At 43.0% G+C, this 27,949-nt stretch overlaps 2 protein-coding genes across 5 annotated transcripts in view; both read right to left on the bottom strand.

The window, feature by feature from the left end:
* rabgap1l (RAB GTPase activating protein 1-like) overlaps positions 1-27,949 on the bottom strand; it is a 101,140-nt gene that overhangs the window by 46,641 nt on the left and 26,550 nt on the right. The window lies entirely within an intron of this gene.
* gpr52 (G protein-coupled receptor 52) lies at positions 131-27,947 on the bottom strand. Of its 3 annotated transcripts, none has more exons than XR_014870298.1 (2): positions 10,848-27,947; positions 131-10,698 (listed from the first exon to the last, which is right to left on the bottom strand). XR_014870298.1 is itself a non-coding variant. In XM_085138449.1 (2 exons), the coding sequence occupies exon 2, from the start codon at positions 19,016-19,018 to the stop codon at positions 17,909-17,911; it is 1,110 nt and encodes a 369-aa protein (XP_084994575.1). In that variant the 5' UTR covers positions 19,019-20,801; positions 20,838-27,947; the 3' UTR covers positions 131-17,908. The 3 variants fall into 3 exon arrangements, 2 of the variants coding, with proteins under 2 accessions (XP_084994575.1, XP_084994576.1); XM_085138449.1 differs by having other exon boundaries at positions 131-20,801; positions 20,838-27,947; XM_085138450.1 differs by having other exon boundaries at positions 131-22,779; positions 22,813-27,947.

The raw sequence follows: 27,949 nt of genomic DNA, 5'->3' as shown, positions 1-27,949 counted from the left end.
TTTAATAAACCATGCATGCCTCTGCTAATTAACAGCCTCATTACTCAAAAAACAGCAAAAAAAGAAAAAAGGCAGGACGTCCTCTAAGCAGCTTAATGTCCTTCCTTCTTGTTTATATCCTTTCTTCCTCTTCTCTCCAATTTCCTCCTCTCCTTGAATTCTTTCCTCCTTTGTTCGCTTTTCAAGCTTATCTTCTCCCATTTTCTATTTCCATATTGTACTTTCCACTTCATCTCACACTGTAACCTCGCTTCTATTGCTTTCTCTATTTCCTCCTGCTTTCTGTGATCTCTTTTGTCTTCTTTTCTACCTCATTTCCTTGCTTTTCTATCCCTCTCCACCTCCACATGGCCACCTAAATATTTGAGTCATCTTCTGTCATTTTCAGTGCAGAGAGCAACTGTGCAAAGCTATTTCAGCAGGACGGTGTTACTATGCAAAAATACAAGACAACCTTTTCTCTAACACTGACCGTCCACATCTTTATTTACTTTTCTATGAAATGCAAAGTTGCAATGGGATCGAGTGGCTCAGCCAATGAGGAAAGGCCACTCCTTCCTCACAGTAGCATAAAAATTAATGGTCATCAAACCTTCCAGGAAACTAGAATCTTAACAATAAGCAGAGTGACTCTGTGGTTATATACCTGTTCTGTATTTCACTGGCATGCTTCATGCTTAATGGGGAAAAGCCCAAAGTGTTTCCCCACATGGGAGAGAGCCCAGCACACTTTGGCACCTCGGGGTCATCAGAGGTCACCAGCGAGCTGGACGTTATCAACGAGTGTAGCGCGGACAGAAGCAGCGTGCACAGCATCGCTACCGCAATCGCCACAATCCAAAGCGCCTTTAGCTCGAATATCTTTTTACAGCTGCCACAGGAGAAGGAACAGAAAAGACAATGAGGGGGATCCAGAAGGCTGCTAGTGATTGTTAGCTACCAGACAGCGGCAACAGTAGGACGAAGGATCTGCGGCTGCGATAAGACCGAGGTGGGAGCACCATCTGAAGAAAAGTCAAAGCTATTCTTAGCCGCGGGTAATCCTCCAGTAACCCAGAAAGGAAGGCGATTGCAGATGTTCGTGTGCACAACAGGTAGAAGAAAGGATTTCTGGGGAAATCAGAACATGCACAAGTTTGTGAGCCTGAAATGGTCAGTTTATCAATAAAGTAATACAGTAATATAGGTGTAATCATTGTGGGGGGGCAGCCGTCAGAGCAGCAAACAACACCCACCAAACAGACTCGTCTTCTGACACCACGCAAAAACAAACAGACGTCACATGACCAGCTCCCAAAACTGTCCTGATTCAACACTACCGCGTCCATGCAACGCTTCATTTTTGTGGCCCTTGGTGGGTTTAAAGCTGACTAAAGGTTGAAAACAAGACCAAAAAGAGAAAAGACCAACGAGAGAAGATCAGGAGAAGCAGAAAGCAGTGGAGAATGGTACGGGGAGAGATCACGATGGATAAACAAGCAGAGACAGATGAGACAGAGTCGAGAAAGAGGTTTAAAGAGATACAAGTACCCGGAGAAGAACAACAGGCTTCTGTAATCGTAGCCTGGGGGCTCGTTGGGCAGACAGTCCATTACTCAGACCTCTCCAACAGGTTACCTACTTAACACGCACGGCTAAAAATAAAAACCGCTGATATGTCCAAACCTGCACTCAACCTACACATCTGTCTACATCCACCAGCTTTCATTACCCACACAGAGCTGACTGATGGAAGCAGCTCTGGAGGCTTTCCTCTGTGAACACACATTCATGCTCCACTGTGACATAAAGACAAGTGTGTTCAAATCATTATTTAATACAAATTTAATTGTAAGCACTTTAAATGGGTTTTTATTCCATCCAGTAAAAACTGTCACCGCTTTGGATTAACTGTGACATAAACGAGGCCTTTAAGCCTCGAGTTCTTCTGACAAGAGCTTTGCTTCATAATTTTGGTTCAATGACTGCAACCAAAAACTAATAAATACATATTTTTCTGCTTCTGTAGGCATCTCCCTGCATCTAAAGAGGTGGACACTGAAACCACCCAATAACAGTGAAGAATGAAAAAGTACCTTCTCTGATACGGAGCAAAGAAAGAACAAAAGAAAGTCAAAGTAAGAACTGCACAAGGACGTTTACTTGATTAAAGGTGCTGAATAACACATTCAGTTCAATTCAATTTTATTTATACAGCATCAAATCACAACAACAGTCTTCTCAAAGTGCTTTATATTGTAAGGTAGACCCTGCAATAATACATGTTGTATGACTACCTATGAGAAGCACTTTGGCGACAGTAGGAAGGAAAAACTCCCTTTTAACAGGAAGAAACCTCCAGCAGAACCAGGTTTATCAGTCTAATGAACCTTTGTATTATAATGTGGTCGTTTTGAATGCTGCCCAGGAAACAACGTGGTTATCAGCATTAGATGAACTGATTATAAATATGAGAAAAAGTGAAATAATCATTGAACTCTGTGTATGGTATCTGCTAAAACGTCACTGGAGCAAAAAGGATGGTAGGTAGCAGTTAAACAAATACATGAAGATACATGAAAAAAAGAGCAGATTTAATGACTGATACTTAACTACTTCTATGGCTTTAGGGAGCAAAGCAGTAAAAGGGCAGCTGCTTAACGGGGGATGTTTTAAATGTTAATTACAGCCATGGGAGCTGGGCCTTCATTTTACACTTGAAGGTAACAGAAGCAAACACCTGCCATGGTTGAAAACTATTTATTCAGGAGCCGGGTGACCGAGTTGACACCACACTTTGTCTTAATGTGGTTGACAGGTTGGCTTCCCTGGTCCGGCTTCCTCTCGCGTCTCGTCAGAGAGAATGAAGCCGGGGGACCTTTAGGCATACTGGGTCGTGACCTTGACAAATGCCGTCATGCTGCTCCACTGGAAGGTTCCCCCGTATAAAGGTGTGCTGTGCTCTGGATCTACTTACTTATAATGTTATACATGTGTGGAAGCAACATGAGAGTCTATTCAATTAAAGACTGAATGCTGTCTGTATCCTTGCATTGAAATTTATACATGTATAACTGCAAACAAGTGTCTTAATGGCACTAAAATACAGTATATTGGTGTCTGGGCAGATGTTTGAGCAATCAGTCAAAATACTGCCCAGAGTTTCTCCTGCAGGAGCCAGCTGAGTCTGCTTCAGCTGCATCTACTATAGTAAACTTTGTGGTTTGGATGAGTGTGCAGAGTACAGAGCATGCATGCTGTAACTTCACAGCACAATCTGACATCACACAGATTTCTTAAAAGGTCTATTAATGCCCGATTAGCATTCTCAGCGGCAGCTCTTGTGTAGCAACGTTCAGGCTGCAGAGTGTGTCAACACGGCTTATTTGATATCGCAATGCAAGAAAATGGACCCTACTCTGCCCCTTGAGTTAGATCTAGAACTACATTATTTTTTCCCAACAGTATGAACCAACGTATTGTGAAGGCATCGGCGCAGAAGCCAGCGACTCCATTAGTCGCTCACCAACGAACGACTTGGCCCCATGATCAGACCAATCGGCTTCGTGGGGTTTTCTGCCGGCACCGAGGAGCCTCGGATCATTTCTGAACACGAGGCATGTTAGAACAAAGTGAAGTAAGGCTATAAAAACGACAAGGTCAGTACTTCAATAGTTCGCTTCAGAAGCATGAGTCAGTCTGTCCATCAACAGCACAAAATCCTGTCAAAATGTCCTTGAGTGAAATAATGAACCACCTACCTGCTCTCACACTGTCAGGCTCTTTGGATAAAAGTGCCAGTTAAACGCTCTACATGTAGAAATGCAAATGCAGAATCTCAGAAGCAGCTCCATCCTTATTATACCGTTCTAGAGAGCAGCGAGCTCTCAAGTAACCCTCATTTTGACAGTGTTATGCAACTCCCGGGTGTGGAAGGAGCCCACGGGTGCTGGCTGGTGAACCCCTCGACTCAGAGGCAGCCACGCTTTGTTAAACCGATGAGGCAGAAGCCAAATATGCTGGGTTTAGACAGCTGAACACTCAGAGCCCACTAAGTCCTAAAGTGACAGCCTGGCCAATCAGAGGTGGCGCTGGAAGCAGCTATGAAGGCTGCGTGTGAACTGACAATGTGTGCAGAGAATAATTACAGAAAGATTCAAATGTAAGTCAGAAATGTAATTCTATACCCTTTAATGTATTTTATTTACCTTAAATATGCACATATTGGATGTGTATTTGGTGCACAATCATTAAAGGAATGATGTGCATATGTGCAGAATAAAACTCAAAGGTAGATGTGAGGTGTGTGTGTGTGCGTTTATACCACAACGTGTGAGTCAGTTATTGTAACACGATTTCTTACATAACTAATAATAAAACATGAAAGTTTCTCATAAAATTCAGTCCGACCTTCATTCAAGACTCCAAGAGAACAAAACAAAAGCCTTCATGCTTCAGTGCAGGCTTGTTGACTTCAGTAACAACCTCGCTCACACACAAGGACTAGAGCGACGTTCCTTTCTGCTCATCAATAATTCTGATTAAAAAGCTACGAGTCTGATTTGGCAAAACAAAATCCTGTTTTCTTGTTAGATTAGTTGTGTGCTTTAGGTTGTGCAGTCTTCTTGAGATTATGTAACAGATTGTTTCTTAAACGACTGCAGGGTATCCAGAGACGAGGGAAACCAAAGAGAGAAGGTTTAGGAGAACTCGGAGGTTTTCTTTCTCTTTCCTCCTCATCCTGGACTGTGATAGATTACTTTGTGTGTTCAATAAAGGCAAAATAAACTAGAACAGTTAGTTTAGTGCGCTTGTGTTGGTCTTGTTGTGACTCAAACTGACGAAGATCAGAGAACATTTTTATAAGAAACTAAAGTTCCCAGTGTGCTAGTGAGCAACACACTGTAGGTAAAAGCAGAGGATTGTACCACTAACCTGCACTCCAGCACTGAATACTATATAAACTCTATTATTTCTGTCCGCAGGCATAAACGCCAAACTAAGACAGTTACACTGGACAACAGCTGAGTTACTGAGAGGTGTAAGAGCTGAAAAATGAGGCGACCAGGTCTCAACCGCGGTTTAGAGACAACATTCAGAACATGAAATGCTTTTTTTTTTTTTAATCAATGTCTCTCAGAAATCTTGCAAAGTACAATCATGGTGAAAGTTAAACAGTAATACATTTACTCATCAAAACAGAGTAATTAAATGCTCTTCCTGCTGCTTTCACCGTGGCTCTTAACAGCAAACGTGTGACTCTAAAGACAGAAACACAGTCGAATTGTTAAATGTTGCCATCATTGTACTTAAATTTGTCTTGGTTCCAACTGTACGATCAAAGACATTCTTCTGTTTCTGACCCCCTCCCCAGCCTGTTGAATGGTGGGGGAGGCAGTAGTGGTTTATTATAGGCACATCCTATGTTCTGTTTTCTTGTTTAGTAAACTTCCTGCCTTTATGACCCTTAGATGAGCTGGAGGTCACACAAACGCACCCCCAAACACAAACACGCACACTCTCGCACATGCATACACATACATACAAGGGTCCAACACACCACAGGGGTTGTTACAGTGGGTGGTGCCTGTGTAAACTGTAACTGTATTCAATAAAAAGGCTACAAGCTGTTTATTTGAAGTTGGCTAGGAAACAGGTGAGGAGCGTTCAGCTCCAAGAGCCTGGTTCTTGCTAGCAAGTAAAATCGATCGATTGCTGTTCGTCTTGCTTCGTTAACGGGAATAAGTCTCTAAAGCAGCGGGCCTGTGGAAGCGCAGACCCAACAGTTAGCATCTCTGCACGCTGTCCAGTAATCGATCCTGTTCTCAGTGAGAAGGCCTCATCCTAACGCTCTACCAGCCACGGTGGAGGATCGGCTGAAAGAAATCTGATGGACTTTGACAGCGACGTCTCCAACGGGGACGAGGAGACAACAAAGGAAAGAGCTGCCCTGTCGGAGCGGCGCATTCGGCACCATATTAGGGAACAGCTGCTGCAGGAAGCAGCAGGATGGCGTGTTAAAGAGCACGTCTGTTGCAGAGCTGCACCCTGGAACTGATCAGACGACGGTCCTTATGAAGTCAGAGCCTCAAGACTGCAAAAGAAATGTTTGTTTCACTGTGAGGCACCATTTCATTTGTTATTAACAACATCTTTAAATGAAAACTGTGCAGCTGAATAAGACAGTGAGAAAACTAAGAGCATAAACCCAGACAGAAGGAGAATGAGGGGAATCTAAAGTACAGATATAAAGGAAGAGACAATCTGAACGACTGACAGGCAGAACATTAGCTGGCCTCTATCTTTGGATGGAGCTTCTTCAATGAAGGAGCGGCACTGAAAACAGGGCAGAAGACGTGCTGTTGCTGTAAACACACGTGCAGTAAACCTCTACGTGAATCCATATGAGCCACAAGGTTGGGCTTCAGCTTGGGCTCTGTGCTTTTTTCTGCTCTCTGGTCTCTGTGATGTCACCTCACAGCAGCCCCACCCACCTGCTGTTCAAACCTGTTACAGCGAGAAGGCAAAGAGAGGGTGAAGCTAAAGCCATCAAACACGCTGAGGCCCAGTATGAAATAAGCAGGATTATTTTTAACTCTGAATCATGCAAAGCTTCTTTAGTATTAATGAAATGAGAAATATTGTTGTAATTAAGGAAGATGGGACCATTTCTTGGTTGCAGGAAGCCTGCTCAGAATAAAGCCTGATGCTCAAACATGTTTTTCTTTAGATGTGAATGTAGATGGTTTCCATTTGTTTCCACTGAGCTTCCTTATGGTTTGAGGAGAACTCAAAATGTTACAAAGGCCCAACAAAGAGAATGAAATGAATTTTTTAAGAACCTCCCAAAATGCCTGATTAATCCGAGATTTTGTATCCGAGAGCTTCCAAAGACAGATGCTAACATGTTAGCGAGGCAAAGAGACCATATTATTGGCCCTTTGTCACAACACAGCCAGACATCGGGAAACAATAATGACTCTGCCTCTCTGCGGACGTACCTGGCTTCACAAACACTCCTCATTACTTTTTTGCCCCCTTTTCCCTCCGTGTGATGCAGTGAGATATGATATTCAGAGGACACAGCCCAGTAATTAAAACCCAGCTCCCCTCGAGGCCTTTGTGCTCGCTTGCTGGTGAGGAAGTTTCTCGAGGCTTCCCTGGAGGCAGTGGGTGGTGGTGGAGGGGCAACAGCTGGCCTGCCTGGCAGATTGCAGATTCATCTGTGTCTGTATCGCTGCCGTGGCATTTTAATGGTGCGGCTGGTTCTGCATTTCAATAAGCCGAGCATGGTGCGCGCACACGCTAAATTTCATTTTCCTCACAGTTAAACTGGCACAGCTGTAACTGCAGCTCCGTTTCATTTACCTTCATTAGGACTTTTCATCAACGTCTCTTTAATGTTTTTTCTTTATGAATAAAGAAAAACTTCAAAAACGTAGTTTATTTAAAAAATAAACAAATAAAATAGCTTTTGCTTGTTTCACAATGTCTGTGCTCTCATTAGCTTAATATGAAAGCAACTGGAACTTGACCCACGTAACAGCTTTTTGGTTCCTGCTCCCGAACCAGGATTCAAGGAGCTTTATTGTCATTCGCATCACATGTGAACATGAGGTGGAACCAAATTATGAACACACGGTCCCAGAGCGAAAAGACCCAAAATAATGAAGAAACAGAATTTGTTTTTAAAGTAATAAATAAATAGTTTTTTTTTTTTATATATCTATCTAATAGCAAAATATAATAATAGTGCTGTTTTAACAGCACCCTCTTTCAGAATAAAAAGGTAATAAAACAATACAATAAATAATACGATGATAATACTATGAGAGGACTTTAATTTGTCTAATAGTTTGTATACATCTCTAGATATATAGATAGATCTCTATCGAGAGAGATAGATATCTATCTCGATATCTCTCTCTCTCTCTATATATATATATATATATATATATATATATATATATATATATATATATATATTAAAATGTATAATAGCAGATTGTAATGGCGGTTTATTATTCTTTTTATGGAACTTTAGACACTGCAGTATTAATACAAAACTATGAAATACAACATTTAATCACTAAGGTCATTCAAAGACGATCTGTGATCTCTGGCAAACGCGTCACAGGAGCAACACTGTAACAAGTAAAGGCACAGAGTACTGGGAGGGGACAAAAACATCGATGTAGATGTTAGACGTTTTATTTGCAGAGGTGAAAACCACCAAACTGCATTCTGGGTAAACACATCACCATGTGTGATAGGTGGCTGGTGATGAACTGCATCAGCACCTTGTGTCATGTGGCACTTTGCCTGGAAAGTTTCTAGTATAGAAACAACAGATTTGGTAGGTGATGCCCCTCTGATGACACGCACCTCTCACACTGCATCGCTGAGAGCTCGGTGCATCCTCCAGGTATCTGACATTTTCTGTGTGTTGTCATTTTCACTGTGGGACAGCTGAATCTCTTATGTGGGGACATAAGACCCCCAGAGGATGATAGAGGTGGCATAGTGGGTCAAACACTTAGTGGGTCCATGAAAGTAGATAGACACTTGTTTCACATTGAGTAGTGTGATTTCTTTCCCTGCATTTATAGTACACACCTTTCCATGTGTTATGTTAGAGGCTGAACACCAAGACAGAGACATGACAATCGGATCCACAGTTTATCCAGGGAGTACCAAGATGAAGGTTAACATGTCCTGTGCCATTCCCAGTGCTCCAGGCTCATACTTCAAACACAAATACTGGCAAACCAGTTGGATTATATCTGAGCTTTTTGTGCTTCCTCACACACCAGAGACAAGCGAAAAGCAGAGCTGGCAAAACGTCTGCGCAGGCCATCTGTCACAACATCTGACTTTTAGCTTAATATTTACTCATTATTAATCGTGTAACATAAAAAAGGTACACAGTTACAATTTGGTTACAAAAGGAGCAAAGCTATGTGTCGTGTTCATGATGGTTTGAGATGAGCTGCCTCTCGCTACTAACCTGCCCAACACAACCAGTCCTGTTGTCCATAAAAGGCTCTCAGAGACACAAAGGGAAAGTCTGCAGGTCTGAGTAGGAATATGCCGAGGGCCCAAGGGGGTAGTTTGACTGGCTTATGGTATTTCATTCAGATAAAATGCCTCGAGAGAGAATTAAAGAAGCTGGCAGTGGTTTTCTGGCAGAGCTTCAGTGTCTGAGGTCTGCAGGGAGGGCAACACTAAAACAGGTTTGTCCTCCGCTGTCTGTCAAGGTGTTTGTCTGAACAGCTAAAAGAGGAAGATTAGTGGAAATTATGCCAAATTAAATTAGAAAGTATTAAAAGAACTCTTAAAAACTCTTCAGATATTAGTTTAGCGTTGCAGTAATAAGACAAATGGATTTCCAACGCCAATACTTAACGAGCTCCGTCCTGTCACGATAAAATCCACTTGAAACAGGAAGCGTTTCTGCGGTGAGAGCGGCAGCAGTCTGACGATGTCGGCGACAACAGTACCAATGTTTTAAATATCGTTCAAGTTCAACATAAACTGTTGTTGACAAACAGTAACCTGAAAACTAAACTTTTAATTAGCTCGCATTTGTGTTCATTCATTTTTGCAACAGTAACAATTTAACTAAATTAATATAAATTAACTGTAATGTGTATTTATCAGATCAGTTATAATTTTTATTCAGTGGTTAATAAAGTGTCTCTAGTTTTTGTTCAAATCTTTAATCCTTTTTCCAAAGTTGAGAATTCATCTAGATATTAGCATGTTTTACAGAAACATTTAATTTAACAATCGCTTTTCATTGGTTACAAATTGATACATTTTTTCAGAGAAGAAAATGTATCAATTTGTAACCCGTATAAACTTATCAAGCTTTAAAATGATTACTAATCAGCATTATACATGCATGAGTATATACGTCACAGACCATTACAGGCACAGCTGCTGCTGCCACACAAATATAAAAAGATGCTTAAGGCTAAGGTGAGATTTAAAGATACAAAGGTGGAAAAAAAAACCTGCAGAAATGCTGATCGTTACTTTCACCCAGTGAAACCAACGCAGGAAAACTCAAAGCACTCAAACGAGATGGAAGAGAAAGCTCTCAGCAAAGAATCAACTGATGGACAAAAGTGTACCTGTGGCACTCGCCGGGTCCAAAGGTGACATCGAATTGTGAACTTAAAAGCATCGGATGAAGAGCGCTGGTGAGTCCACATTTTAGACATTTCCAATGTTCCCATCCAGCGCACTCTGCTATGAGTGGGTAGCTAAGTGTTCTGTTTATTGCTCTGGAGCACTTGGACAAGAATCAGGTCCTCTGTGAGAATTGAACCACTGACCATTTTGTCACCGTGACAATTACAGAAATACTCTGATTAAATGTCACGTCCTCAAAAGCGCGTTCACCGGAGAGGCACTCGTATGTCATCACCGCTGCAGATGCTTTCTAATATATCAGCGTTGTCCTCGATATGACTGAAGAAGCTCAGGCCACCCTCACTGCCTCCACAGGAGTTAAGAGGGCGAGAGACAGCAGGTGCAACAAGCTCGCCTCACAATCTGTAGGCCTCAGTTAGTGTGTTAAAAGTTAAAGTTTGCGACAATATAATTATTTTGGTGAAAATCAAACAGCATAAACACCTCACGCCAGGTGTCCAGCGTGTTGGTGGAGCTCTGATGATTTGAAGATGTTTGAAGGTGTCAAAGTCCAGTCCGCAGCTCAACTGAACGCCGTGACCCTCAGAGAGCTGTGCAGAGATGAATGTCTGCAAACGTTCACTGGAAAGAAAAGTGGGCCAAAATATTCCCACAACAATTTGAGACACTAATACTTTTTCTATGCAGAAAAAAAGAAAGAAAGAAAAAACTACTTCACGTTAAGGTTGGGCAATTGGATGAATATATCGACTATCGATGATAGGCTGAGGCTTTCATCGATCGTTTTTACAAGGGGCGATTTATTTATTTATTTGCCTATGAGTAAGTTTGCTAATAACGATGGAGCTAATAGGAGCCGTCAACAGGAAATAATATTAGCGCTGTTTTAACAGCACCCTCTTTCATCTGCGAGCAAGTGCCCCCTCCTCAAAGTGCGCCCAAGTGCCTGCTGCAGGAGCTGGTGATAGCCTAGCATACTGTGGTGGACACGTACATGCAAGTTAGCCCTGTTTGAGTCCTTTGCTCGCACTACACGTCTGCACTGCTTTGGTTACATGCTCAGGTTTACCTCTTTCATCGTGTTTACAGCCAAAGAAATACCAAATTGGTGACCTTTTTTTTTAGTGCTGTCAGCATTAACGCGCCGTCATCAAGACTAACGCGATTAACAATTAACCCATCTGTGCGCAGACTGAGTCAAAATCAATGAAATGTCCGTCAATGCATTTCGGCAGTTTGTCCAAAGTTGGTTCACTCTGCGCTCCAGATGGGTCGGCGCGTTAAAAATGACCACGTTAATCGTGATGACCACGTTAACGCCACACTAACGCTGACGCACAATCTGATATCCTCGTGTTGGTGTTGTTCCCAGATCATCATACTAAAGGTTGTTCCAGGATCAACATTGCAAGTGACCAATCAGAATGTTGTGATGTCATACTTTTGCGACTTCGGGAAAAACCGGCGTAAAACAAAAAACTGTACTTAAGCTGCGAGAAACCGCCTTTGTCCGCCGATCAACGGACCCTAACCCTGACCCTAACCCTTTAATAAACGCTAAGCAGAACTGATATTGTCCTTGCAACATTGGAATTTCATGAATGCAGGAATGGGTTGGTGCGCAAAAGAATAACGTCACAACAATGTGATTGGTCACTTGCGATGTTGAACCTGGAACAACATTTTCATGATGATCTGGGAACAACACCAACACGACGATATCAGATCATCCAACGCTGACAGCCCTATTTTTTGGGGGGGAATTGTGCGTCCATGTTTGGGCTTCTTCCGTGTTGTAAACGCGCAAATCAGTCCGTGCATGATTACATTGCCCCGCCCATCAAAAAGTCTGTGCATGCACAAATACATCGCCCATCGTCGATTACTGGACTGATGATTGTCGGCGATTTTTTACATATCGCCCAAACATACTTCACGTTATTGCTGCTAAAGGTAGTTTTACAAGCACCTGAATCACGGGTGTACTTAGTTCTTTTATTTCCTTTGGTTGTTGTTCACAATTACACAGTTAATCTGTGTTACAGTTAAAGGACATGTTCTCAAGCGTGGCAGTCACCAAGCCTGCACCTCTCTGCACATCACAGAAGTCTTTACTGTGGTTTGGACGAGTATGGGACGGCACATTTTTACCTTATTATTCTATTATTAAAACTTTCTCTTTAGAAAATCTGTATCAAGAGAAACATTTTAGGAAGCTATGCCGAGAGCAGCAGAGGAGTGACACAATCAAGCAGTCATTGCAGCTGAAATGATTCAGGTAGACGGACTGCCATGAAGCACTGTATGGATGTCCTCGGTTATTAGCTTCCCTTCAGATAACTTTTTAAAAATAATTCAGTCAAATATTTGAGATAAACTATAATAATATAATATATAATAATGATGTGGGTTTAACCTCCCACTGGATGAATTAAAGTTTGAGGACTGGTATAGCTGGCTCTGACTAGCTGTCATCTATCAGCTCCCACAATCTGGATCTCATGTTTTCAAAGAGAAATGGAGGCAATACAAGATGTATGAGCGAGTGTTGCGTGTGGGTGTCTAAGTGTGTCCCTCCTCGTGCCATCAAAGCCTTTTGGTGACTGAGGCTCCGCTATTAGCGCACAGAGACAGGAACTGGTTTCCCCTCCAATTATGACTTCCCCACCTCAAAAGAGGGTCAGGTGGTCCTTTCTCAATCGGGACGGAAGAAGCAGAGTGGCAGGATGGAGAGGGAACGAGGACGTGAGGCAAGTGCTGCCATTTGTGGAAATAAAAGGGAATTCCTGATATAGCATTGGCCGTGAACATCGAGTGGGCCTGGACTGGGAAGCTGCTCACGGCTTGACTGTCAGTTTGGATGCGACAGTTTGCCTCTCTGCGGTAACTACATTTGGTTCATTATTGTAATACAAATGTAATCTGAGCACTTCTCATTGGACCAACCGAATCGGTCATTCCTCTCTCAGTCGGCTGCTTTGGCGAGACTTCTTCCAGAAAGCTCTCCGTCTCCTCCTGCTTCTCTGTCCACTAGGTGATGACAGAGGGTTTATGGCTGCTGAGAAACTCACTCGCAGTCTAAAAGCATAATAAATCTGAAAGGCTGATTTAAGACAGACAACTTTATCATATGAAATCTGTTGATTTCAGTTTTATCCAGTAAAAGAACGACTAGTCTGTGGCAGAGATCAGTCAGGAGAATAAAGACGTCAGACAGATGAATCTTTACCTCATCTGTTTGTCATTTACTGCGTTTGCTGTGTAGCCTGAAGATATAACTTTAGGCTGGATATGCTGCATCCACATGTACACACAGGTGTATCAGCACATGTATAACTAAGAAGGATCTTAAGCTGATATACCATCATTACAGAAGTGATGAGCGTCACTCGTGTAGGCTGCGGTTGCACTAGGTTGCAATTTTCATTCCATTCTTTCTCTGCAAGGAATCAGAAGACGAGATGTAGATTTATTTTCCCTCCTCTGTTCCTGGATTTATGTTATTTATAAATGTGCACGGCTTCCTTTCTGTTACACATTGAGAACATTTCAAAAACGACTTGTACATGAAAGCGTCGCCCATGTTTGCTGAGGCAGGTGTGAGCTAATCACATGATTCGTAGGGGTGGGGGGAAATGGATACTGTGTAGCATGGTGATATTTTGTTTGCTAATAATGTATGGATACAGGGACAGCAGAAATTGATACTTTGTTACAAAAAGGTTTTTGTGCTCTGACTTCAGAGCATGTTGATCCTTTTTCTGAGCAAGAATCCTGACATTCCTTCACTGTCCAAATGTGTTTAATAAACATGACAGTTTACTTATTTTAATTTAAGACATGTTTTATTTTAATTAAGTTTAAAACTTTTTTATTTAATGTAAAATTATATTTTGTTTTAATTGACTTTCAAATTCTTCAGTTGCTGAAGGGGCTGCATAGTTTTCATAAACTGCATAGTTCAGAATAGCTATAATTGTACCAGATGGTTGTTCAGTTAAGTTGGACTAGACTGTAATACAAACCGTTCAGTTTGTCAACAATCAAACTGAAATGAGAGAAAGACTGAGTGTGAGACTTTGATATTAGAGAAAATGAATATTGATAAAGTTTACCTTTATGTACAGAATCTGAATATCGCAAAATATTTTTAAAAATTGTAATAATATCATATCGTGGGATGTGTGGTGATTCCCACCTCTAATGATTCGTAGAAGTAAAGACACATGTTTCCACTTTCTGCAACATTTTGAGCAGAGAAAAGATGACGACTACTCTCAGCAGGGTGTGAATGCAGCTACTGATACACAGAAACACACGCTGTCCAAAATCAATGTCGACTATTTTCACCTTTATTAGGTTGGCAGCAACAGCAAAAACCTTTTGACAAAATTTCAAATTAAAAAAATAGATACTGTGCAATTTAACACACTCGCCTCCTACTCGAACATCAGCCTAGGTGAGTTAACGAAAACGGGTCCACAACACCTGCCAGAACGTTTTTTGGCTGTACAGCAACAACAGATACACGCACTACATACTCATATGCAGTATATTGTATAAAGATTCAAACATAAATTAAATAAATATATAATATTTCCTTTAAACACTTTTTACTAAAAGCTTCTATCAAAGCACTTAAAAGGAAGGTGACGTAACAGCTCTGATGTTTTAATACCACTTCAGTTTGGTCAGTGTGACACAGACACACAAATCATTGATTATTAAACACTTTGATTGAAACCTCGTGCCAGGACCACGTGTCACATGACCTGCTACATGAAAGCCTACAAAGGCATGAACACGTGTGCGTCTTCATCTCCACTTTAAATGTTCTTAAACATTTTGCTCTATTTTATTTTATGTCATTATTTGCTTTCGTGTTATTGTTTGTCACCACATTGAAGAATTTACAGGTCATAATAATTTCATCTACTACCCGACTAATACGCTCCCAAAGTGAATACAAAAACACAAGCTATCAAAATAAAATATATATAGAATATTTTAAGTCTAGTATTTGACACAGTCCCTACTGTTATACCTCATATATGCCAGATCGTATGGCTGTTGGAGTTCACTTGGACATTTCTATAAATGTAGATATCAAATAGCAGAACATGGAAGTCAGAAATCACATCAATGCTGATAAAGTTATGAAACGACCCATTTTCGACCCTCTTGAACTTAAAGAAAAAGCTAAACGCAGTGACGACGTATCCTCGGATGTGTTTCACACGGTTCGTGAAATGTTTTTAAAAAGTGCAGCATGACCATGTGATGGCAATTATTCTCCAGATAAAATACATTTTTCCTACAAAATACACCTTTAGGCACATAAAACAATCTATAATGCATTAACGTTGCATTAAAGTTGCAACTGTTTGAAATCCGACACCATCGACCAAAGTGGAGTTTTGAAGAATGTGGCGGTTCCTCTGAGGACCTGCACACACGTCCACAGCTTTTCACTTTTGCCTCATTTCTTTGGAGCAGCTGCCTCCAATTTGACTTATTTGAATAACCCCAAACAAAAAATAACAGCAGTTACAGTAAACTATATGAATAAACATTATTAGCTGCTCCCGGAACAAATTGAGACTGACCACAGGCCGGTGAAGACACTACAGCCTGAGGATTAATCAAGAGAGACTAAGATCTCATTACAATGATTTTAGCTTAAATTTATAGGGTGGCCAGAAAGACTAAACTGGAATGCTCACATACTCCATGTCAAACATGTCAACGAGAATAAGACTCAATTTTACTGGCTCTAGAGTAAAGCAGCCTTAAAATGATGGGATGATCTAGCTGCTGGACACCGACCGGTGTCCTGCAGGGTTTAGATGAGTTCATGACCAGGCCTCTGGAGAACTTCAAGACATGTTGACGAGGTCATTTAGCCGTTTAAATCAGCTGTGTTGGATCAAGGACATCTAAAGCCTGCAGGACACCTCGAGGCCTGGAGCTGGACACCCCTGGTCTACACAAAGTGTCCCGCAGCAGTAGATCGGACCGTTACAGTATCTGGGAGCTGGGTTTGCTGTGTCTCCTGGTTTCCTGCGTGGCCGTTATGCACTACAGGGCCTAAACCACAAACTGCTGACACGACTACAGGAGCCAAATGGTAATTTGGCTAAAGACTGTTGCTGTATTAATGTGAAATTAATCTTCTCATTTGACATAAAATAAAATGCATTTTTATTTTCATTTGACAAATGAAAATAAAAATGCATTTTATACAAAGTCTGTTATATAGATTTTCACGTCTATTTCAGAAGTGGGAGAAATAAAGGACGAGGCAAAAATAAAGCGCACCGCCAGATGACCAGTTCAACGAACAAAGACGAGGTAAACAACCAGTAGCCTTCAACGTTTACACAACTGGTCACATTAATCCCAGCCCCTGTCATCTCAATATCCTTCACGTGAGCCCCCCAAAGCACAAGAAACTTGTGACATCTTCGGCCCTGCACCAGTGAGAATGTGTCAGTGGGTTCAAAGCATCCAACAGTGAAACATCTGCATCCTCAAAGCAGCTCATGAAGAAAAGACTTGGACAGTGACACTTATACTGCATCTTCACCTGTGGGTTCACAATCCAGCTGTCATTTGTAGAAAGAAAAGATATTTATTGGCTGCTTCAAAATCATGAAGTCATGCATCAAACTGACTGAACACTCATAATGGGAACATCAGGAACGCTGAATCACTGGGGGGGGTTCTGATGCTTGTGGAATACAAAGCACAGAGGGAGAGCTTGCACTATTTTACTGACTTCAGTTAAGCGTCATAGTATGAATCTAAGCTAAGCCTGACGTATCCTTTGTTCCAGTTTGGAAATAAGGTGCTTTGTAGTGGGGGGAGCACGAATCAGCTGATGATATTCAGGTCATGTTAAAGTTGTTTAACAATCTTGTACAATCACAGCAGCACCTGAACTCATGGACATTTGATGAGCAGCAATAAATAACTGTTACGCAATTTTGTTCATTTAAAGGTTTTAGTGCTAAAGCTGCACCGTCCCTTAGTATATGAGATATGATCTGCATAATGTAACAGAATTACATTAAGTTTACTTTCTAAGATTAGCAGCACTTATTCATGTCAAATCTTTAGCTTAAATTTCAACCGATCACCCAATCGGGGGGGGGGGGGGGGGGGGGGGGGGGGGGCAGGACACCTGACTCACTTCCTTCTTAAAAACAGTCGAAGCCATTTCCCGTCGTATTTGTCCCAGCAGCACACTGGCTGTAACATTGTAACATTTATATGGATACGTCTAATATCCACTTAGAACCTTTAAACAGGTCTGTGAGCACAACTGTAGATTACACTGTATCTACTGATGACAGACACAAAGAGCATGAAGACATCCATTAGACGGTTGCTCTGAATCACAACCACGAGCAAAGGTTAACAGACATGAAACGGTCACATTTGATTTGTGAGGAGATATCTATGAAAGTTCTGGCATTTACACTTTTGTCTTTCCGGTAGATCCGATCTCATCGATGATGTGCACAGAGATGTAAAGGCTACGAGAGCCTTCGCTGTAGAGTAAAAGCCACCGCAGAAGTCTCAGTTTAGATGCTGCATTCATCTCCTTGAAAGGGTTTTAATGCAATTACCAGTGCCCAGGATAATGTCACAGTTATCAGCTAAAAAGGTTGATACAGTTATCCACTGAGCCCTGCCAATTTAACTACGAGTTAACTAGCTGCTAAGCATGCTGGGATTCTTATTTCCTCATCCTGTAGGAGACATGGCTTCAGATGGAGCACGAGTTTGCCCTCTTTCTCGGTTTAGGCTCGCCAAAGTCCCGGTCATCTGCAGCACAGTGGCTGAAGGAGCAAATGGTCTGCGAGAGCCGACGCATGCCGAGCCGGAACACGCTGTTAGACAGGCTGTAGATGACACAGTTGCAAAAGCTGTTGCTAATGGCCAGCCAGGTCGTTATGAAGGAGAGGGCAGGGCTGTCCAGCACGTGGGAGCTTTCTAGAAGAAAGTAGATTATGTAGGGCAGCCAAAGCATGTAGAAAACACTGGTAATGCGAAAGAGTACCATCGCGTAGCGCCGATCCGGCCCGTGATGCCCGCCGCCATTCCCTTCGCCGGCCTCCATCTCCTGGCTGGGGAAGCGTGCACGTCGTTCGCTGATCTCCCTGTTGTGTTGCTGACAAATGCGGAAGATGTGGTAATAGGTGAAGCAGACCACAAGGGCAGCAGGCGCGTAGAGCAAGCACACCACGAAGCCTGTGAAGAGGGCGGAGGTGGGCCAAGAGTGTGCGCACCACTCGAAAATATCCCCGTGATAGCCCGGCTTACCCCAACCAAAGAAGGAGGGGGAGAAAATCAGGCTGGAATAGACCCAGATGAGAGTGATGCAGCCTCGTAGGCGGCACGGCGTCACCAGCTGGTTGTAGGACAGCGGCTTGGTTATAGCCAGGTACCGGTCCACGCTGATACAGGCCAAGCAGGCCATTGAAACACTCTTCAGAACAGAGATGACGTAGCTGAAAACTTGGCATGTGACCGGCTCCTGGACACTGGTTGGGTAGTGGAGTAACGACAGGGTGGGCACCAAGCAGCTGAGCCCCACCAGCAGGTCGGCGTAGGCCATGGTCTGGATGAAGTAGCTGGTGGTGTAGTGGTGCAGCAGAGGGGCGCAGTGGAACACAAAGATCACCGTCAAGTTCCCGGCAATAATCAGCACAGTTAGCAGCACGATGACAGCGGTCTCCAGAATACAAGCATCCAGGCCTCCGTTCAGCCCCCAGCCCAAGGGACAGGAGTGGTTCGAGGCCCTGCCAGGAACCAAGCCTCCATGGCTGATGTTGGCAGTGATCGAAGGGTCTGTTGTCAGTTCAGACTGGTTCATTGTTCTGGGTCAGGACTGCGGCGTGTCACCCATAAAGGCAGCTGGGCCCAAACTGGAGATTCTCCCGTCCCCCTCCTGTTTTTCGCCAGGCGTCTGCAGCCGATCTCAGTTCACAGAGCTCAACATGCGCCCTAGCGTGCCCACGCTTTCGTTCGCCTTATTCTCATGTCGCTGCTCGGTCTCGATCAAATGAACGCAGACTGGAGGAAAATCAATGCAGCCGCCAGCAGCGTAGGACAACCCGTTCGCCTCTCCTTTCCAATAATGCATGGTCAGTGGAAGTAGTGGGTGGGCAGCGGTCAGTAGTACGAAGAAAAGTGCGTTCCTTCAGTAAACCTACAGCTTCGGCCAGCACGTATCCCGGCGGTGAGATCACTCGCCGCTCTGCCTTGCAGTCGGTGGCCTCATCGTCTGATTTAAATGAGAGTTGCCACCAGGAGGCTGAGGGCAGGAGATGTCCTCGCAAGGGCAGAGAGCAAAGATGATGCGAGGGAGGAAATCACACAAGGTTAAAGCACGAAGTCCAACGCTCCACTCGATTCACTGAAGAGCTCAAACAAATATGGAGCTCCTTAAGAACAGCTGAGATTTTCTGGGTTTTAGGTGATCGCTATGTTTAATTAAAGCATCAGCGACGTATAAGTAAATTCATTTCTTTAAATCAAACCTTTATTACAATCCAAAGTTTCACTGTGTGCCAGAGTGTTTACCATGTGACCGCAGGCTTCCCTTATTTTGGTGGTCCTCCGGCCAGTGTCTGGAGCCCGTGTATGCCCGGCTATTGTCTGAATCAAAACACAGACACGGGCTAGAACAACATGGGGATCTCCGAGGGAGATAATGTCACAGCTCTCTCAGCACACAGTGGTGAGGGGAAATGTGTTTACAAGGCATCCCTAGGCAGCATGAGGTAAAGCATCCCAACGTCCAGATGACTTCTGCCGACGATGTGAAGTTTAAATCCAAATGTGCAAACTTGCCTCTCAGCGTTCTGGACTGCAAGTTGTGAAAAAGACAAACCAACGTAAGAGTCGAGCGGCTGATGAGCGTTTGATGTCAGACTCCCGTGCAGGCAGACGTGAGGACTTTCCAGGAGAAATGAGAGGCCACCTGAATAACTCAGCGCTCCAATCACTTTGACTCCACAGCAATCCTGTCGCAGACACTTGCAGAGAGGGGAATGAATCGACAGTCGGCTTATTTACCCAACAAAACCCGACACTTCCATTTTCATTGTGGTATTCTTGAAAATCTGGCAGCACGTAGAAGGGCTCGGGACCTTGTCCTCGAGTGCTTAATGCAGCCGCAGATTTTCCAAGTTGCCTTAGTCCTTTCAAGTGTTGTGGAGAGGGTCCAACTCTTCTCTCAGTACAGCTGTCGCCTGAACAAAACACTGACGGTACAACAAAAGGGAATCCGCTCCAGCAGCATAAAGAGAAGAAAAGTCCCAGTCGGAGTCCCGGTCTCTTTTTGAAAATGCTCCCTTTTATTTTGGATGAGCAGAAAAAAACCAAAACGTTTTTAATTAATAATTCCTCCGATCCTGGCACACTGAAGGATATGAATGCAATGCATCTGTCCAAAGCAGCAAGTAAAAATGAAAGGCAAAAAAAGGGGGGGGGATGACTGCGCTGATGGAAATGAGTTAAATCTGCAGCGAGAGAAGCGAGGGGATGGAGAGTCCCTCAGCCCTGGTGCAGTGAGGAGAGATGCTGTGACTGGCTTACACTTCCCTCCCTCCCTCACCACACAATCTCTCTAGCTTGCACACTCCAGTCTCTCTCTCCACACACACACACACACACACACACACACACACACACACACACACACACACACACACACACACACTCTCCCTCCTCCTCGCTGCTCACAGCCCTGCCTCCTCCCCTCCCAGCTGCACCTGAGGCTCCCTGCCACATTATCCTGCCTCAGACTGGCTTTCTCCCAGAGGTACATTTGGATACATTTCCTATTTACATATCACTTATCTCTCAAACTCCATTTCTATTAAGTGAAGCTCTTCTCACTTTTTCTCCCTTCAGCCCTTCATTGCACACATACCATAAACATACACTATTCACATAGCATACATATTTATGTATTTAAAAACAAAAACAAACAAAAAATAACTAGTAAAAATATTCAAATGCAAATTTCAGAACATTGGTGAGTCATAATATGTACAGTGTTCGGTCTCAGCTTGCCACAAACAAAGTGTACATAATGTACATGAACACTCAGTTAACCTCCAGTATGATAAGAAACATCTTAATTATTGGAAAATGCATCTTGTGCATTATCCAAACAGACTCCAGGTTTCTTTTCAGCTTAGCACACTTATCTCTGCCCCTTAGTTACAGTTGCCAGGTGTTTCAGCCAGTTGGGAGCATCCTGAAAGGGATCGAGTGACAGTAAATTGGCTAATCTAAAGAGTGGATGGAAAGAAACCTGCCAGCATCATCATACACAACTGAAACTTTGTTACCATTACTGAGAAACCATTAAAGTCATTGAGTGGTCATTTTGACAGGAACGTGTTTTACTGCACACATCTAGAAATGACTTTAATGACTCTGGAAAACAAACCGACACATTAACGTCTGAACGGAGCGACCGTGGCGTGGACTGAAATAAGCCAGCGAGCGAGCACGGTTACTGTGAAGCATACGAGCCAGCTCAATGGGATTTTTTCAAGACTGTTATATTAAAAACTAATAATAAAAATCTACAATAGGCCAAAGCCACACAGAGCGACAGAACAAACAAATGCATCACCTGAATAAAACGGGGATGCAGCTTCAAGAAACACTGCCAGTCAGATATAATGGTAAATGTGTGATAATAGGAGCTCCTGCGATTTCATTTCTTCAGTAATGCAGCAGCTGACAGGACATAAAGCTGAAGAAAGGCTTGATGACTTTAAACAGATTATAGCTCAGGGATCAAAACAGAATGTAAGAGTTTCTTATTGTAAATATTTCTGTTTATATTAGTAATTATAATCTATAAACTTGTCCACGCATTTATCACATCCAGACTGGACGACTGTAACTGCCTCTACTCGGGCCTCCAACTCTCTTCTCTTTACCGGCTTCAGTTAGTTCAAAAAGCAGCTGCGCGTCTTTTAACAGGAACGAGAATCCATGAACGCATCACTCCAATTTTAGCCAAACTACATTGGCTCCCTGTTAAATATCGTATAGATTTTAAAATTCTTTTGTTCACTTTTAAAATTCTGAATAATTTAGCGCCCAGCTTTCTCTCTGAACTACACTTATACATCCCAACAGAGCACTTAGATCGTCCAATCACAGGCTTCTAGCACAACCTAGGACTCGAATGAAGTCGAGAGGTGACCGGGCCTTTGCATCCGTGGCACCCAGACTCTGGAATAACCTCCCTGTTCATGTTCGTACTGCCGAGTCGATCCAGTCGTTTAAATCACGTCTTAAAACCTCTTTTTACTTTAGCTTTTGATTCTGTCTAGTTGGCTGTTCTAGCTTGTTGTGTTGTTACCTATTGTTTGTTGTCCTGTTTTATTGTTTGTTTTAATTGTCTCATGCTTTTACTGACTGTGAAGCACTATGATCAACACTGTTGTTTTAATATGTGCTACATAAATAAATTTTAATTTGATTTGATAAACTATGACATCATTCATGATTATTAAATCAATTTTAGTATTTGACTTTAATAGTAGCGTAATGTCTAAACCCTCATTTTTAAGGTGACATCAAGTACATTACTGAACTAATAATCTTTGAGAGAGCAACATCTATCAGAAAGTGCACAATTAACTTTGACTTGAGGTTGCAAAGACAGGCAGTGGAAAATAACATCATACTGAATACACTATTTATTTGGTAACGCTATGTTGTTAGCCGTTACTCTAGAAAACTGTTACAATTTGACTAAATATAGAAGTCGGCATGCTCGAGTCAAAATGAGACTCGATTCTACTGAAACAGGTCAATAAACTAAAAAAACTAAAATAGATCAGGTGAAGTTCAGGTTGTGCTGTGACCGTGGAAGGAGCCAGTCAATGGAGATCTCTCATCACAGCGCTCTTTACCTTTGGAGGTGGACACTGATGAAAAACACGACCAGAAGGCCACCGTTAATAATTCATTCTGCTCCAAAACAAAGCCAGCGGGGCCACTTGGAAACAAAGGCGGAGGCTGATTCACCTTTCACTGCTTCCCAGCATCCCTCCCTCCTCCATGCCTGGGCTCCTGCTGATTTCAGTCTAAACAGCAATGTACCAGCATAAGCAGGGAGTTTATATCTACATTAAAAGGTGTTTGGCCTGGTGGTTTATCCAGAGCACGGTAAAGAAAGCGGCCGGCTGTTCGCCCTTACATTCAACACACCAATTAATCACTTCATCCCTACAACAAAAATAAAGTAGCAACAACTACTTTGTTCTCACTGTTACAAACAGAACCCTGCAAATGGTGTTTTTAAACAGGACGTCCCTTGTTGAGTCTCGAAGTTCAAGGATATGAAATAAGACTTTGTTGATTATACTAAATGATTCCATCCCAGAGCAGCTTTAAGTTTTATCTCACTTAATCTGCAGATAAACAACATTACAGCTGTATCCTGACAAATCACATGTAAGATTAATCTAACACCCAGATGAAAACGCTGTTCATTGCAGGTCGTTCAGATTTATTGAGGTGATACGAGCTGCTGCGACTCTGCAGTGGAGTAAAAGACACAGAGCACTGAGGGTTGGACAAAGAGGTGACCAGAGATGAGGTTGGCTAAATCTCCGTAATGCAGGCGTCACATCAGTGTCAGCACAGACGGCCGATGCAATTATCACTGTACACCAGCAAAACTCCAAAATCATTTTATGCACTTTGGCATGGCAACTTAATTTCACTCAATACTAAAAATTCTGCATCTAATCAGACGTGTCCAAACGGCCCCACATTAACATTACTGATTACATCATTTCAGCTGCACACACACACACACACACAGCAGAGGGTCCTCAGTAAACATCAAATCTGTCGTCGAGTCAGTTTTTAGCGAACCTTCAGTAACTACAGAAATGATACCGATGTTTCTGACGCTGTGGATCAGAGGCAGCACATCCTCAACGGTTTTCCTACTGTGGAAACTGTCGGTGAATGGAGACTGGAAACTGCATTATGGACAGGCTCACAGACCCGAGGAGGGAGAGTGCTGTGAATAGACCTATATTGTAGGAAGCGGTGTTGCTTGGCTGTACTGCAGACGTGCAGCTGTTCTCTACAGATACTATAAAGGAGGACGGGACAGCGAGGAGAGTGTGTACAAATTAGGGCTGCCACAAACGATTATTTTGATAGTCGACTAGTCACCGATTATTTTTGCATTAGTCGACTAATCAGATCATCATCCATTGTACATAAAACTACAGCTTATTGCACCAGCAGCATCTGCTCTTATATAACTATCATTAGCTTACAGCTTTAAGTGTTTAAGGTGCTAACTAAAAATAAAGACAAGATGGTAGTTTATTCAATTTTCATTAAATGTGCAGATTGTTTTGGTGGAGTTTAATAAACTCAGCCGATTTACTCAGGAACAAATAAAATACTGAAAAACCAAACAATAACATTTTAAGTTATCTAAGTGACTTATATATCATGTTTAACCTGAGTAGCGAAAGACAGCGGTGGGTTTGAAAACGATTAGCGGGAGTCCGGTGTTCTCACGGCTCTAGTTAGCCTAGCCCCCGGCTAGCTATCGAGCTAGTGGCTAACAGACGTCTCCGAAAACGTCGGAGCGCTTTTGAAAATATGTGGTGTCTTGATAAACTGAGCAGATATTTGAGGTTTACACAGATACATTCTCGCCTGAAAATATGTTAAACGTTTATTTTGTGACCCAGAAAGAATAATAAGAGTAATATTAAAACTAACTAGCTGCCGCCATTGTTGGAAACTGAGCTGGGCTGCGCTATGAATTCTGGGACACAGCTTCTTCTTCTTCGGGGTTTAACGGCAGCTGGCATCCTTGTACATGCAGTGCTGCCACCTTCTGTTTCAGTCCGTTATTACACTCTTAAATCCTGCTACTTATTCCTGCGTCTTTTGTGATCTTACAAAGCTTCAAACGACGCGTCGACTATTAAATCAGTCGTCGACGATTTTGATAGTCGACGTAATCGTGACTAGTCGACTAATCGTGGCAGCCCTAGTACGAATGTGTGCGAGAGGCTTTGATTGGCTGAGACCATTGTGAAAGATTTGTCTTTCAGGCATATGTGATGGGAAACCTCAAACTTCTCGTCAGTATGAAAATGTCAACATATATAAAAGATGAGAGAAAAGCTTTCACTAATACTGAAATACTGTATGTGTGCACAAACGGGAAAACTCAGGATCACATGACAACAAAATGAATGTATGTTAGTGAAATAAGACGTGGATTCCTCTTCAAACCGTGCAGCGGTCGCCACGGTGACTATGTGAAATCCATAAACAACCACTGCAGGTTTCAAAGGCAGAACAGTAACTCATTAGGCGAAGGAAGACTGAGACAAAGGCTAAAGGAGACACAGAATTGTCATGGAGATAACTTCAAGCAAAGAAAAGTCTGTTGACCCTCACAGTTACCATGGCAGCCTCTCTTATGTACATTGTGCTCTCTGTAGCTTTATGAGAGTTATTAGGCGTGGGTGTAGTATTATTCCAGACTGGCTGCTTCGCTGATGCTACCTTTGATTACACAGACTTTATATGTCATCACTGAGCTGGCTGCTCACCGAAATGGAAAGCGCCTTAGAAGTGCTGGGAGGAAACCAGGTGAGATCAGGGACATGAAAGACACACAGAAAAAGCTCATCGTCACAGACGAGGTTAAACACGCTGCAAGTCTTCAGCTGTCCACCCTCTTTTGTTTTTTTTAAGGAAAATGGGTGCAAGGAGCAAGGATTTGTTGAAATGTTGGGCTCGACATTAGAGCAGCTTCAGGTGACTGATGTTGTCATTAGATGCTATAGAAATAAAACTGAAGTGAAATAGTTATAATTGAATTACACGTCAATAACAAAGTTACAGAGTGGAACAAACTGCTTTTGCAAAGCTAGCTTGATTGAGTTCGGTGCCTTTCTATGAATGAATAATTCACAGCTCAGTGTTTAGCAGCTTTGAAATGTCCTGCGATGGTCCAGCTGAGGTCCTGCCTGCTGTTCCCCTCCATGCTTCCATTACAGCTTTCAAAGCTAAGACGCGATCCCGGCGTCTGGTTTTTGGGCTGGCAGGACTGGAAATAGCCGGCTGAGCTTTTTTAAGCTGTGGGTTCAAGCGTGGCGGCACACCTTGGGCTTGTTCGGCTCTGGGGACATGAAAAGGTTGTTCAAATGTCACCGGCAACCCCCGTTCCCCACCTCAAACACAGCGCTGCGCCAGCCCAGAAAGTTATTTGTGAATGTCTCAGATGCCCCGAGGCCACAGTGTGCATTTGCGACTCTGTGTGTGACGACTGTAAATGAGAGCAGTGCAACACTTAAGTGTATTGCAAGTATCGCGCTATTATACGAGCACGCCACGGGTCACATGCTGCTAAATGCTGAGTAGATTAGTGGTTTGGAAATAGATTTTTCCACAGGTCCATAACACGGCTCCTGGTGATACACGGTGTGAGCGTTAAAGGTCCAGAAAGGTAGAAACGAGCTCCACATCACCTTCATGTTGCTGGTCTTTGCCTCTCTTCCCTCCCCGCTACATCTTCCCTCAGCTCCATTCATTTGGTGCAGCTATTAATAGCCCGACCAACCGCCTATCAATACCATCACTACTCCAGCAAGACAGAAGATGTGGGCGTAGCCAAGCCAGCGCAATGAGCTGAACAACAGAAGCTTAGTCTTATGTAACAGGAGCATAGGAGACAGAGGGGCACAGGGAACAAAATCTAAGAAAAAGACAGACGAGGGATAAAGACAACAGGAAAAGAAGGAGCAGAGATATCCACACAGCAGTGAAAGTCGCCGTCCTGGCATTTGCACGCGGTCCCTTTCTCCCTTCAGTCACTAAAACCTAATATTTGTGGGTTCACACTCTTTGCCGGCTCAATTTTCCACGCTTCATGTCGACACCCCTATTGCTTTCTCTCTGTTAGTGCTTATTGATCGAGGCAGGTGCTTTCACTCTGTGCTGCGAAGAGAAAAAACTATTTTATTACCAATGAAACTGAAGATCTCCATCCTTCTGTCGCCATGTTTAGGTACAGTTGGGCGCTCGACTTCCTCGTTTATAAGAAGTTAAGATCAGATGAAACTATAACAGAAGTATATAAATACAGCCACAGTTAAATGGCACATTATGAAAAAGAAAGCCTGGAGAGCCAGTGTGACACTGCGGCTCCCTTCAAGCCCGTCTGTTCTACCTGAACGCAGCCAGAACAACAATAGTTAAATACTAAAGGTCCAAAAATTCACTTTGAATTCCTGCGAGCTCCGTGGGAGGCCAAAGGGCAGCACGAGCCGGCGCAGTCCCGAGACGGCGCCGCGTGCGTTTAAATGTCACCGCTAAATTACAGCCTTCTCCGACCGGACACACAGTTCAGCTGTAACAAAAGCGTTGGTGAGACGCAGATTTGTACGCAGTACAGAAACATTTCCTCATTCGCTCATCGCAGTGATGAGATCTCGTAACGACTCACACCCGTCGTCCGGTTTTCACTTAAGCACGGCAAAAATGGCGGCTACAGCTAACAGCATGGAAGTACGACATCGACACAAAGAAAACACTCTCACGGTTCGTGTTCACAGGAGGAATGTGCTGACGTCACATCTTAGGGTCAAATATAATGAAAACCGTGGATTTGTTGCTGCCTCGCGGCGCTGAGCGAGGATGTGAGGACGTCTTACGTCAGTGTTTCTTTTAGAAATGCACTCTTATTAGCAGCTGTCCATCCCTGCTGTGTGCGCGT

Source organism: Neolamprologus multifasciatus, chromosome 17 (genome assembly GCF_963576455.1).
Source record: "Neolamprologus multifasciatus chromosome 17, fNeoMul1.2, whole genome shotgun sequence".
Taxonomy (NCBI): domain Eukaryota; kingdom Metazoa; phylum Chordata; class Actinopteri; order Cichliformes; family Cichlidae; genus Neolamprologus; species Neolamprologus multifasciatus.
Note: the sequence above shows the minus strand (reverse complement) of the source record. Positions and strands in the feature narration are given on the sequence as shown.